This window comes from Berghia stephanieae, chromosome 10 (assembly GCF_034508935.2).
Source record: "Berghia stephanieae isolate SIO BIC M18660-M18661 chromosome 10, UCSD_Bste_1.3, whole genome shotgun sequence".
Lineage (NCBI taxonomy): Eukaryota > Metazoa > Mollusca > Gastropoda > Nudibranchia > Aeolidiidae > Berghia > Berghia stephanieae.
In genome coordinates, this window is record NC_088369.1 from 40,999,394 (window position 1) to 41,011,893 (window position 12,500).

Sequence of the window (12,500 nt, forward strand, 5' to 3'; positions counted from 1 at the left end):
TGGATGGTAACCTGAACATTTTGACTCCATCTCGACCTGTCTTCTAGTGCATCCGATGATTATGCAGTTATTTGGCACGTTTTCACGTTTAAAAATTGGACTAGAGCTTGTTTCACATCATGTTTACAAGCCAGCCAAGTTCTTTTGCCATCCGGAACTAAAGTAGGTCATTGCGTGACGTCATCAGCATTCTATCTATAGAAATCGGGATAAGATAAACTCCAGGTTCATGGGTCCAGTGTCTTTGAAGGACTTTTTACCTTTATATAAAATGTGACGACTATTATTTCATACATATATATATTATATATATATATATATATTATATATATATATATATATATATATATATATATATATATATATAATGTAAATTTTCACTCACATTTTTTTGCCGAGACGACTCGTTTCTGTGTTCTGTGGACACAGAAACGAGCCGTCTCGGCAAAAAAATGTGAGTGAAAAATTACATTATATATTAGCTCTAACCACCATTATCGAGCACTTTCGTACCTACAAGTACCCACTAACACTCATATATATATATATATATATATATATATATATATATATATATATATATATATATATATATACATATATATATATATATATATATATATATATATACATATATATATATATATATATATATATATATATATATATATATATATATATATATATATATATATATAGAATACAAATTGTCACTCACATTTTTTGTGGCCAAAACGTTCGTTTCTGTGTCTCTTTACACGCCTTCAGTCGGCGTAATCCTTAATAGTATATATATATATATATATATATATATATATATATATTATATATATATCTATATATATATATATATATATATATATAGATATATATATATATATATATATATATATATATATATATATATAATATATATATATATATAAATATATATATAATCAAACCCCACGTGTACCTATTTGCAGGTCTGATAAGCAACACAATTACAAACGATTCTTGCCTTTTGGAATTCCTGACGTGTTCCCAATCGCTGCACAAGCTTGCGAGTGCCCGTTAGGAAACAAAGTTCGAATTCCAAAACGCAATTGGATTCAGTAGTCAACGGCGGCCATCTTGGTTCTAAACAAAGAAAATCATTACTTTTTATTCTTCATACTGGCTAGAACTTTTCATATGCCTTGTGATCAGAATGTGTAAAAGTCAAAACATGATCAAATTTATGTTTTTTTCCCTCTGGATACGGTTTTATGCTCGCCGGAGAAATATTTCATACGGGCATCCGCCATTGTTCCGATAGTTTAGAGCCAGTGTTACTAAGTTACCATGCGACATTAGGAAGGAAGTGACGTTACGACTGTTGAAGAGTATTGTGTAAGAAATCTTTTATTCTAGACCCTTCAATCAATTCAAATGTCGTCATCTTTGAATAAACGACAGGTTCACAAACACTCAGACTAAATAATGCTTCTTTTTGAAGAATCAATTTTTGTGTGAAATTTAATGATTTATAATCCGACGTCACATAATAATAATATTATTGGTAATGTAAATGTTGCTGCTCGAAGCTCGTAGAAATAAATAATAATGTGAAATTGATTGTAAGCTTCAATTTAATTACAAAAAGAGATCAAATGAACGTTTCGGGTTTCCCCTTTATCAACAAAACAGGATGAATGAAACACTACAGATGAATGAGATAACGCAATAAATGCGGCGAACTTATCGATATGCTTAATGTTTAAAGAAAAGACAAATAAAAACAAAAAAACAAACACCTCCCCCACTTCCCCAACCCCCCAAAAATAACCCAACTAAACAAATAAAAGAAAATTTATCCACAAAAAACATACCACCCCCCCCCCCCCCCCCCCCCAAAAAAAAAAACAACAACAAAAAAACAACAAACAAAGCAAAACAAAGCAAAACACCCAAATAGTCTCCCTCCCTCCCACCCCCACCCCTTTCCTCCAGTCACTGTTCAAAGAGCTCAACATTGCGCCATCCCAACCGACTCAAACCAGGGTCCTAGGAGTCAGAAAGGTAACTGTGTCACACCACGGAAAGCTGAGATTTGTTTGTAAAAGAACGTTCCTTGCACGTCTCTTGCGGGCAAAACTCTACCAAGGACAACACGGCGAAGAGTTTGTTCCAGCATAAAATGTAAAACCTGCAGAGACTGTACGATAAGGAATTATTACAACCTCGTACAGGTTCCACATTCGCCTGGAGCCTTGTCTTGAGAGGGGGTGGGGAGGGGGGGGTGTCGATAGCTCGGGGAGGGGAGGGGGGTCTCGATAGCTCAGTTGGTAGAGCACTCGCTTCACAAGCAAAGGGACCGACATCGATCTGATCCCCCCCTCCCCCCCCCCCCCCCCCCCCCCGTCCACCCAGCAGTGAATGGGTAGCTGGGTCTGTTTGATCTGGCGGAAAGAACTTTGTGATAAAGTAGCGCCCTATACAAAGGCTAGCAAGAAATTGCTATTGTCCGTGTCACGCTATAGAAACTGGGATAAACTCCGGCTCTATGGACTGCATGAGTTGGAAGATCTGGGTCCTTGTCATAGATTGACATAACAACGAAATTATCCTGACACAAAGTTATAACTTCTGATATTTTTTTTTAAAGAAAGAGAAAGGAATAAACAAATGAATATAGCGGCTTCAAAAAAGAACAAAATATCAAACACTGAACTTTTCTTTTTCTTTAACCTTTTTTTTTTTTTTGGGGGGGGGGGGGGGGTTGCTCATAATCCTTCGTCAGCCAACAGTAAACATTAAAAAACTTTTGGTTGCTCATAACGCTTCGTCAGTCAACAGTAAACATTAAAAAACTTTTGGTTGCTCTTAACCCTTCGTCAGCCAACAGTAAACATTAAAAAAGCGTTTGGTTGCTCATAACGCTTCGTCAGTCAACAGTAAACATTAAAAAACTTTTGGTTGCTCATAACCCTTCGTCAGATCAACAGTAAACATTAAAAACTTTTGGTTGCTCATAACCCTTCGTCAGATCAACAGTAAACATTAAAAACTTTTGGTTGCTCATAACCCTTCGCCAGTCAACAGTAAACATTAAAAAACGTTTGGTTGCTCATAAGCCTTCCACAGTCAACAGTAAACAGTAAAAACGTTTGGTTGCTCATAACCCTTCGTCAGTCAACAGTAAACATTTTAAAAACGTTTGGTTGCTCATAACGCTTCGTCAGTCAACAGTAAACATTTTAAAAACGTTTGGTTGCTCATAACGCTTCGTCAGTCAACAGTAAACATTACAAAAACGTTTGGTTGCTCATAACGCTTCGTCAGTCAACAGTAAACATTACAAAAACGTTTGGTTGCTCATAACGCTTCGTCAGTCAACAGTAAACATTTTAAAAACGTTTGGTTGCTCATAACGCTTCGTCAGTCAACAGTAAACATTACAAAAACGTTTGGTTGCTCATAACGCTTCGTCAGTCAACAGTAAACATTAAAAAACGTTTGGTTGCTCATAGCCCTTCGTCAGTCAACAGTAAACATTTTAAAAACGTTTGGTTGCTCATAACGCTTCGTCAGTCAACAGTAAACATTACAAAAACGTTTGGTTGCTCATAACGCTTCGTCAGTCAACAGTAAACATTACAAAAACGTTTGGTTGCTCATAACGCTTCGTCAGTCAACAGTAAACATTTTAAAAACGTTTCGTGTTTGGTTTTTTTTGGTCTTTTGTGTTGTATTCATTTTTGTTGATTCATTTTTTTCTTTTTAATCAAAAGTTTTCATTTTGAAACTGTTTTATTTATTTCTGTTTATTCGTTAAAAAATAGAAGTTATAGTTTTAAAGCCGTTATATTCCTCTTTGTTTATTGGTTGTCTTAGAAATCAGAAGTTATAGTTTTAAAGCTGTTATATTCCTTTTTGTTTATTAGTTGTTTAAAAAAATCAGAAGTTATAGTTTTGAGGATATTATATTCATAATTATCACCCTGTTCTTTTTCTTTTTTTTTTTGCTAACTAGTTTTCAATAAATATTATCAACCAGACTCTAAACGTCTACAGATCCGAAAAAGTTTGTATGAAACAGGCAGACAAAACAGGAAAGACAAACACAAGAACGATTCGGGATCGAACCTCAGACCTCCTGATTACCAATCAGACGTGCTACAATTATACCACAGATGTTACCGTTAGTTGGGACGATTTAATGGCTATTATTTTTCACAAGGGTACGAGTTTTTGCTGTGAACCCTCGTTGGCGTTCTGCAACACAAAAATTGAAGAAGAGAGGATGAGGACGAAGGCATTTGATTCAGCTCCATTGTATTTTTAAAAATCACACTGACAAATTTGGGTTACTTTAAAAATATCTTTTTTTTAACCCAAAAAACTTGAGCTTTTATACAGGGCAATATCTGCTAAACTTGCTAAAAGTGCTTTACAAAGGGTCCCTGACTAACAGCAACGCGTAACATGTAGAACGAGTCATGACTTGTGTTCGGCGATATTCATTTTTTTTTTCTTCCGACAGAGACAATGCTGTTAACGGCCAGTTACTTATTTTACACTTGGTACGTCAAGAGAATGTTAGTAAAGAGACTTTTCCAAGGACTCAACTATACGCTGAATGAGGCTCGAACCTGGGACCTTCCGACCCGAAAGCGAGTGTCCATACCACAAGAACACATCGCCGCACAAACGTTTCACACAAACATAGCTTTGTGAGTTGGAAATTAATCACTCATTTCGTGGTATAAAAACAATAACAATGATCACAGAGAGGTCGATTTCATTCACGTTACTGTTTATAAACAACCAACTATATTATTTGTCCGAGTACGTGTGAAGGTGTGTCACAAATTTCATGTTTTGATTGGTCAAAAATCTACTGGTTAATTTAAAAAATCGATTACTGTGAAAGAAGCCAAAATGTTGTGATTTATTTTTAATTAAGGATTTAAAAAACGCAATATCCACGAAACGTGCTCAAAGCGCTTTACAAGAGGTCCCTAGCCAACAGCAACGCTTAACTTGTAAGACGAGACGAAACATGACGCCCATTAGGCAATATTAATATTACCTTTTTTTTTACTGACAGAGATAACGATGTAAACGGCCAGGCCCTTTCCAATGACTCAACTATGCGCCGATCAGAGCGGGACTCGAGCCCAGAACCTTCCGATCCGAAGACCAGTGTCATAGCACAAGACCACGTATTACGATTATTTCCAACACAGACAACGCCAAACCCGAGAGCTCCCCGGCAGTTTTGATTCAATAAAGCCCGTTGACACGATACGCTTGCTGCCATAAAACCCTGTATTTTTTATTTTTTATTTTTGGTGCGGCTATGTGGTCTTCCTGTATGAACAGCGCATAGTCGAGTCATTGGAAAAGGCTCTTTACCCACAATATCTCACCATATTCAGGTGTAAAATAGGTACCTCGCTGTTGACAGCGTTGTCTCTGTCAGGGGAAATATTGGTGATACTGTATCGCATGACAGGCGTCATGTCTCGTCGTACATGTTAAGTACAACTGTCGGCAAAGCACTTTGATCAGGTATAGTGGAAATTGCGCTATGTAAATGCGCAATAAAAAAAATCCTGCTTAGAGTAAGTTCCGGATTTATAAGGTTAATAAAATTGACAGCTCATTGTGACCTCATGAAAAACACACGATTTGCCAAATTAAAAAAAAAAATTCAACAAAAAATATAATTGAGCTTTTATATAGCGCAATATTCACTCAACGTGCTCGGAGCGATTTACAAAGGGTCCCCGACCAACAGTCACACGTAACATAAAGAACGAGACATGACGCCTGTTAAGCGATAATACAATTTAATTTTTCCGACAGAGACGACGAACGCTGTTAACGGCAGGAACTCATTTTACATCTGAGTACTGTGAGAGAATGTGAGTAAAGAGTCTTTCCCAGGGACTCAACTATGCGCGGCTGAGAGCGGGAATCGAACCCTGGAGTTTCCGATCCGAAAGTGAGTGTCATAATACTAGACCACATAACCGCAATTTAACATTTTTTCAGCCTACTGATTACAAAAGGCGGGTTTCGAAAAAAAAAAAAAGTATTTCCTTGTTTCCAAAACTCGCTGAAACCCATAGTCTTAGGGCCACTCCCTACTGGTGTACACTTCCCTGAGTCCCAGGTTCACTCCCCACTGTTGCCTACTTCCCATACCTTTGTCAGATATTGCCAGGACTCGGCGGGTTTCGGCGGGTTTCGTAAAAAAGAAACACCTCAGACTGATAGTTTATTCTTTGACCTCTAATAGGATTCAATAGTCTGATGTCACGTCCGCCCAGCAACCAACAGTTCGGTTCTAAACAAAGAAACTCGGTACTTTTTATTCTTCATGCTGGCTAGAACTTTTTCATATGTCATGTGATCAAAATGTATAAAAGTCAAAACATGATCAGATTTGTATTGTTTTTCTCCTCTGGCTACACTAGTCGGGGAAGTATTTCATAAGGGCGTCCGCAAATTGTTCCGATAATTATAAAGTTACTATGCGTCATTACGAAGGAAGTGACGTCACGACTGCTGAACCTTATTGTCTACTTGACTTGGTGACGTCTGACCAATGATTAAATCATATATCTGGTGTCAAATTTGATTATATAAAATTAAGAAATTAAGGAGCAGGCACCGGTGTAAGATAAAGTTCTGAAAAAGTGTGTATGAAAGATGTCAGACATATCAAGAAAGAAAAATACAAGGAAAAAAAACATCCCAAATAAATCAGTCGACCTCGAGGAAAGAGAGAAAGAGAGAGAGAGAGAGAGAGAGAGAGAGAGAGAGAGAGAGGGAGAGAGAGGGAGAGAGAAAGAGAGAGAGAGGAGAGAGAGAGGGAGAGAGAGAGAGAGAGGAGAGAGAGAGAGGAGAGAGAGAGGAGAGAGAGAGATGGGGGAGGGAGAGAGAGGGGGGAGGAAGAGAGAGGGAGAGAGAGAGGAGAGAGAGGGGGGAGGGAGAGAGAGAGAGGGAGAGAGAGAGGGGAGAGAGAGAGGGGGAGAGAGAGAGAGGGAGAGAGAGATGGAGAGAGAGAGAGGGAGAGAGAGGAGAGAGGGGGGAGGGAGAGAGAGAGGGAGAGAGAGGGAGAGAGAGAGGGAGGAGGGAGAGAGAGAGGAAGAGAGAGAGGAGAGAGAGGGGGAGGAAGAGAGAGAGAGGGAGAGAGAGAGGGGGAGTGAGAGAGGAGAGAGAGGGAGAGAGAGAGAGGGAGAGAGAGAGGGAGAGAGAGAGGGGAGAGAGAGAGGAGAGAGAGAGGGGGTGGGAGAGAGAGAGAGGGAGAGAGAGAGAGAGAGGGAGAGAGAGAGGAGAGAGAGAGGGGGGAGAGAGAGGAGAGAGAGAGAGGGGGGAGAGAGAGAGGGAGAGAGAGGGGAGAGAGAGAGAGGGAGAGAGAGGGGAGAGAGAGAGGGAGAGAGAGAGGGGGGGAGGGAGAGAGAGAGAGAGAGAGAGAGAGAGAGAGAGAGGTTGAGCAAAAGGTAAAGAGATCATATATACATATATATATATATTTAACATATGCCATTTAACTTTTCGAACATGAACAAACAGGACAAACGAGAATTCAATATTAAATCATCCCAGGCCAAATACTTATATCCAATTAAGAAATTAAGGAGCAGACACCGGTGTAAGATAAAGATCTGAACAAGTGTGTATGAAAGGTGTCAGATATAGCAAGAAAGAAAAATAGAAGAAGAGTAAAAAACCATCCCAAAAAAGACCCAGTCTCCCTCCCCAGTCGTTGTGGATGAATTTTGTAGACTGTTTTATTTCTTGTATTTTTCTTTCTTGTTTTGTCTGGCGCCTTTCATACACATTTGTTCAAATCTTGAAATAATCATGTTTGTTTTTTTTTAATGGAGCTTTTATATAGCGCAATATCCACTAAATGTGCTCAAAGCGCTTTACAAGGGGTCCCTGGTCAACAACAACATTTAACATGTAGGACGGGACATGCCGCCTGTTAGGCGATATTACAATTTTTCGGACAAAGACAACGCTGTTAACAGCCAGGTACTCATTTTACACCTGAGTACGGTGAAAGAATGTGAGTAAAGAGTCTTTTCCAAGGACTCAACTATGCGCCGAGCGAGGCTCGAACCCAGGACCTTCCGATCCGAAAGCGAGTGTCATAGCACTAGACCACATAGCCGCACTCTAGTGCCTTTGATTAACCAATTGACTAGCGTTCTCCGAAAAAATGACGTATTTTTGTGAGGCTATGTGGTCTAGGGGTATACTACTCGCTCTCGGATCGGAAAGTCCTGGGTTCGAGCCTCGCTCGGCGCATAGTTGAGTCAGTCATGCCTTGGAAAAGGCCCTTTACTAACATTCTCTAACCGTACTCAAGTGTAAAATGAGTACCTGGCAGTTAACAGTGTTGTCTCTGCCGGGGAAAAAAATTGTATTATCGCCTAATAGACTTCATGTCTCGTTCTACATGTTACGAGTTGCTGTCGGTCAGGGACCCCGCTTTGAGTACGTTTAGTGGATATTGCGCTATATAAAAGCTCACTGTTTTTTTTTTTTTTTTGTTTTTTTTTTTTTTTTTTTTTGGGGGGGGGGGGGGGGCGGGATTAGGGAGTGTTTTCTATGGGTTTTTTAATGTAAACATTTGTACAGAAAACTGGTTCAAATATCGACCGATTTAAATGACAAGTCGTTCAGGAAATTCGCCTCAGAGATGGGAATCATTTAATTGGATCGATCTTTGAGGGACTTGTTAGATTTTTGGCAAATTTCTTAACTCATTCAAACCTAGAGATTTTTGCTACTTTTCAAAATTGGAAGAAATGTATTAAAAATGAGCATGTACATAGATCGTTTTATTCAACTACCATTAACATGTAAAAACCTAAAAACATTAGCTTTGATACTACGCCTATAGATAGTATGCAGATGACGTCACTCTGGCCTTTGTTATTGTTTTTGCCATCCGCGTTTGTGAGTTGTTCTCACTAAACTGTATTAACCAGACTATAAAAGTTCATGGTTACACAGAGTTTGTGTGTTGGTCCGTTATACTTCCGGATGGCAATGTTGTGAACTCCTTGGCCAAGCGCATTCTATCTATAATTTGTCTCAGAAAAATGTAATAAATAGGCATGGGGTAAAAGTTTAGTAACCCCGGGTAAACTACAGATATAGTCGGTGTTAGGGTTGAGTGAGTTAAACCAAATACGTATTTTTCCACGAGTGCAAAAGATGTACTGGCTAATTATCTGTTATCATCCAATATTCAAATCAACACCTTTGATGTGACTTCTTTGTTCCCCTCCCCCCCCCCCTCCTTCCCTTCTTCGCTCCAGGGCTTATTGTAATATACTCATCGACATTCTACAAAGGGATTCTAGTTATAATTAATTGTCAATAAAATTATAATAATAATAATATACTTGGTTTACCAATATCAATGAGTAGTCGAGTATTGATTTATATAATATCGATTACAAACGTCACCAGCCCAGGCGTTTAAGTTTCCACAGCTGCCTCCTCTTTTCATTTTCTTCTTTTTTTTATTAACCCTCTCCTTACCAGCTATTTTTAGAATTATACCCGAAAGCATACTCACCCAACACAACGATATATTTTTCAAACATATAGTAACGAATGGGTCCTATATTCTATATCCTATTCACAAAAATGAGCTCTGCAACAAAATGTCGAGTTTTTTAATATCTTAACTATAACAAAAGAAATCAGAATGAGAAAATTATTGGATGCATCGTAACGAATGTGACGATTTTCTTATGGGCGGTAAGGAGAGGGTTAAAGTTACTCTCAAACTTGAGACCTGCGAGGTCGACCTTTAAAAAGTTGCAAGTCGAGAACGAGACATTATGAATGTAATGTGCAAGTCGAGAACGAGACATTATGAATGTTATGTGCAAGTCGAGAACGAGACATAATGAATGTAATGTGCAAGTCGAGAACGAGACATAATGAATGTTATGTGCAAGTCTAGAACGAGACATAATATAATGAATGTAATGTGCAAGTCGAGAACGAGACATAATGAATGTTATGTGCAAGTCGAGAACGAGACATAATGAATGTTATGTGCAAGTCGAGAACGAGACATAATGAATGTTATGAACGTTTACGTTTTTACAATTGACTCCTCTTTATTATTATTATTACTTTTTAATGTTACCTATTGCTGTTGGTCATGGATCCCATGTAAAGCGCTTTGAGCACGTTTAGTGGATATTGCTCTCTCTCTCTCTCTCTCTCTCTCTATATATATATATATATATATATATATATATATATATATATATATTAATGAGCTTTATATAGCGCAATATCCACTAAATGTGCTCAAAGCGCTTTACAAGGGGTCCCTGGTAAACAGCAACATTTAACATGTAGGACGGGACATGTTAGGCGATTTTACAATTTTTCGGACAAAGACAAAGCTGTTAACGGCCAGGTACTCATTTTACACCTGAGTACGGTGAGAGAATGTGAGTAAAGAGCCTTTTCCAAGGACTCAACTATGCGCCGAGCGAGCGAGGCTCGAACCCAGGACCTTCCGATCCGAAAGCGAGTGTCATACCACTAGACCACATAGCCGCACATTAAAAAGCTCTAGTTTTTTAAATACACATCATGAGTAATACAAAAATATAACAATTTAAAACTTATTCATTAAATACATATTTTAAGTTATGGGCCATCCTGGTCATGAAATTTTGGAAGAGATTTTATACGTTTGAAATCTTTGGTTATACATTTCAAACTGTTTCATGTATCAACTACTGTCCTTTGAAAAAATAGATAATAATAATAATAATAATAATAATAATAATAATAATAATAATAATAATAATAATAATAATAATAATAATAATAATAATAATAATAATAATAATAATAATAATAATAATAATAATACTTTATTGGATCCCAAAAAGGAATTGTTTTGTACAGACTTGTTATAATTTACACAATAAGATAAAAAAAAATATAATGCAAATATTATGATGTATATATAAACAAGGAGCGGTTTCATAACCAGAGCCGCGCTTTATATGAATAATGTCAACACAATGAAATAGTTAAAACTGTCACTTAATTGATAAGATTACAAAACAAATAAATTAATATTGAAGACTATTTAAAAAGTATTAAATTATTAAATATTGATATTAAATATTAAACTTAATCAAATATTAAATATTAATAAACAAGAAGATAGATGAATGTGTGATTGACATTTGGTAATTATCTCCGAGGGTAAAGTAAACACGGGAGTGCTTCCAAAGTGCATCGTTGTTATTTTGATTAAAACTAGGGGCTATTTTGTTTAACCCTGTAAGGGGCACCTCTCTTTCGTCTCTGCCTTAAAGATGGGAGGGCTAAGTAATTTTACATGTTTTCTTAAGGCAAAAAAAAAGAAAGAAAAAACAAGAAGAAAACACAAACAAAACAGTCAAAAAAAAAATCCCACAAAATAAAGCAAACAACACCCCCCCCCCCCCCCCCCCCCCATCCACCAAAATAAAAACCTAGAAAAAAACAACCAAATAATAAAAAAAAAAAAACCCATAAAAAACATGGAATATAGTGTTTAACTGAATTTTTTAACTAATTGCCCGCTCTTCCTTTGTGAAGACCAAAAGTGCCAATGGATTATCCAACTGCTTCAAAGTGGGCGTGCCTTTTCCATCATAATACACGGTGTCCATAAAGTCTGCCTACAAGGTAACATTACACATTCTCTATAAAAACTCAATCTCATTCCATTTGGGATGTAACTGAATAGTAAATTTTTTTTGTTGAGATTTTATATAGCGCAATATCCACTAAAATGTGCTCAAAGCGCTTTACAAGGGGTCCCTGGTCAACAGCAACATTTAACATGTAGGACGGGACATGACGCCTGTCAGGCGATATTACAATTTTTCGGACAAAGACAACGCTGTTAACGGCCAGGTACTCATTTTACACCTGAGTACGGTGAGAGAATGTGAGTAAAGAGCCTTTTCCAAGCACTCAAATATGCGCCGAGCGAGCGAGGCTCGAACCCAGGACCTTCCGATCCGAAAGCGAGTGTCATACCACTAGACCACATAGCCGCACAAAGTATTTTGACACTACGTGACATCTTCAGTGACGATAAGTATCTTACAGCCAAATCTCCTTCATTTAACGATTGATTCTCACCAAATTCCAGCATCGTACCTGATTGTGCGGCTATGTGGTCTAGTGGTATGACACTCGCTTTCGGATCGGAAGGTCCTGGGTTCGAGCCTCGCTCGCTCGGCGCATAGTTGGGTCCTTGGAAAAGGCTCTTTACTCACATTCTCTCACCGTACTCAGGTGTAAAATGAGTACCTGGCCGTTAACAGCGTTGTCTTTGTCCGAAAAATTGTAATATCGCCTGACAGGCGTCAGCCATGTCCTGTCCTACATGTTAAATGTTGCTGTTGACCAGGGACCCCCTGTAAAGCGCTTTGAGCACATTTTAGTGGATATTGCGCTATATAAAAGCTCAA

General features: G+C 37.9%; 1 protein-coding gene and 1 long non-coding RNA gene across 2 annotated transcripts in view; one reads left to right on the forward strand and one right to left on the reverse strand.

The window, feature by feature from the left end:
* LOC144955941 (programmed cell death protein 10-A-like) overlaps nt 1–2,157 on the forward strand; it is a 9,351-nt gene extending 7,194 nt beyond the window's left edge. The window contains exons 6-7 of the mRNA XM_078886202.1: nt 966–1,065; nt 1,972–2,157. Coding sequence (XP_078742328.1) covers nt 966–1,065; nt 1,972–2,157 — 286 coding nt within the window. The remainder of the gene's footprint in view (nt 1–965; nt 1,066–1,971) is intronic.
* The window catches only part of LOC144981145 (uncharacterized), a 108,794-nt gene that overhangs the window by 42,011 nt on the left and 54,283 nt on the right, over nt 1–12,500 (reverse strand). The gene's annotated exons all lie outside the window — the stretch shown is intronic.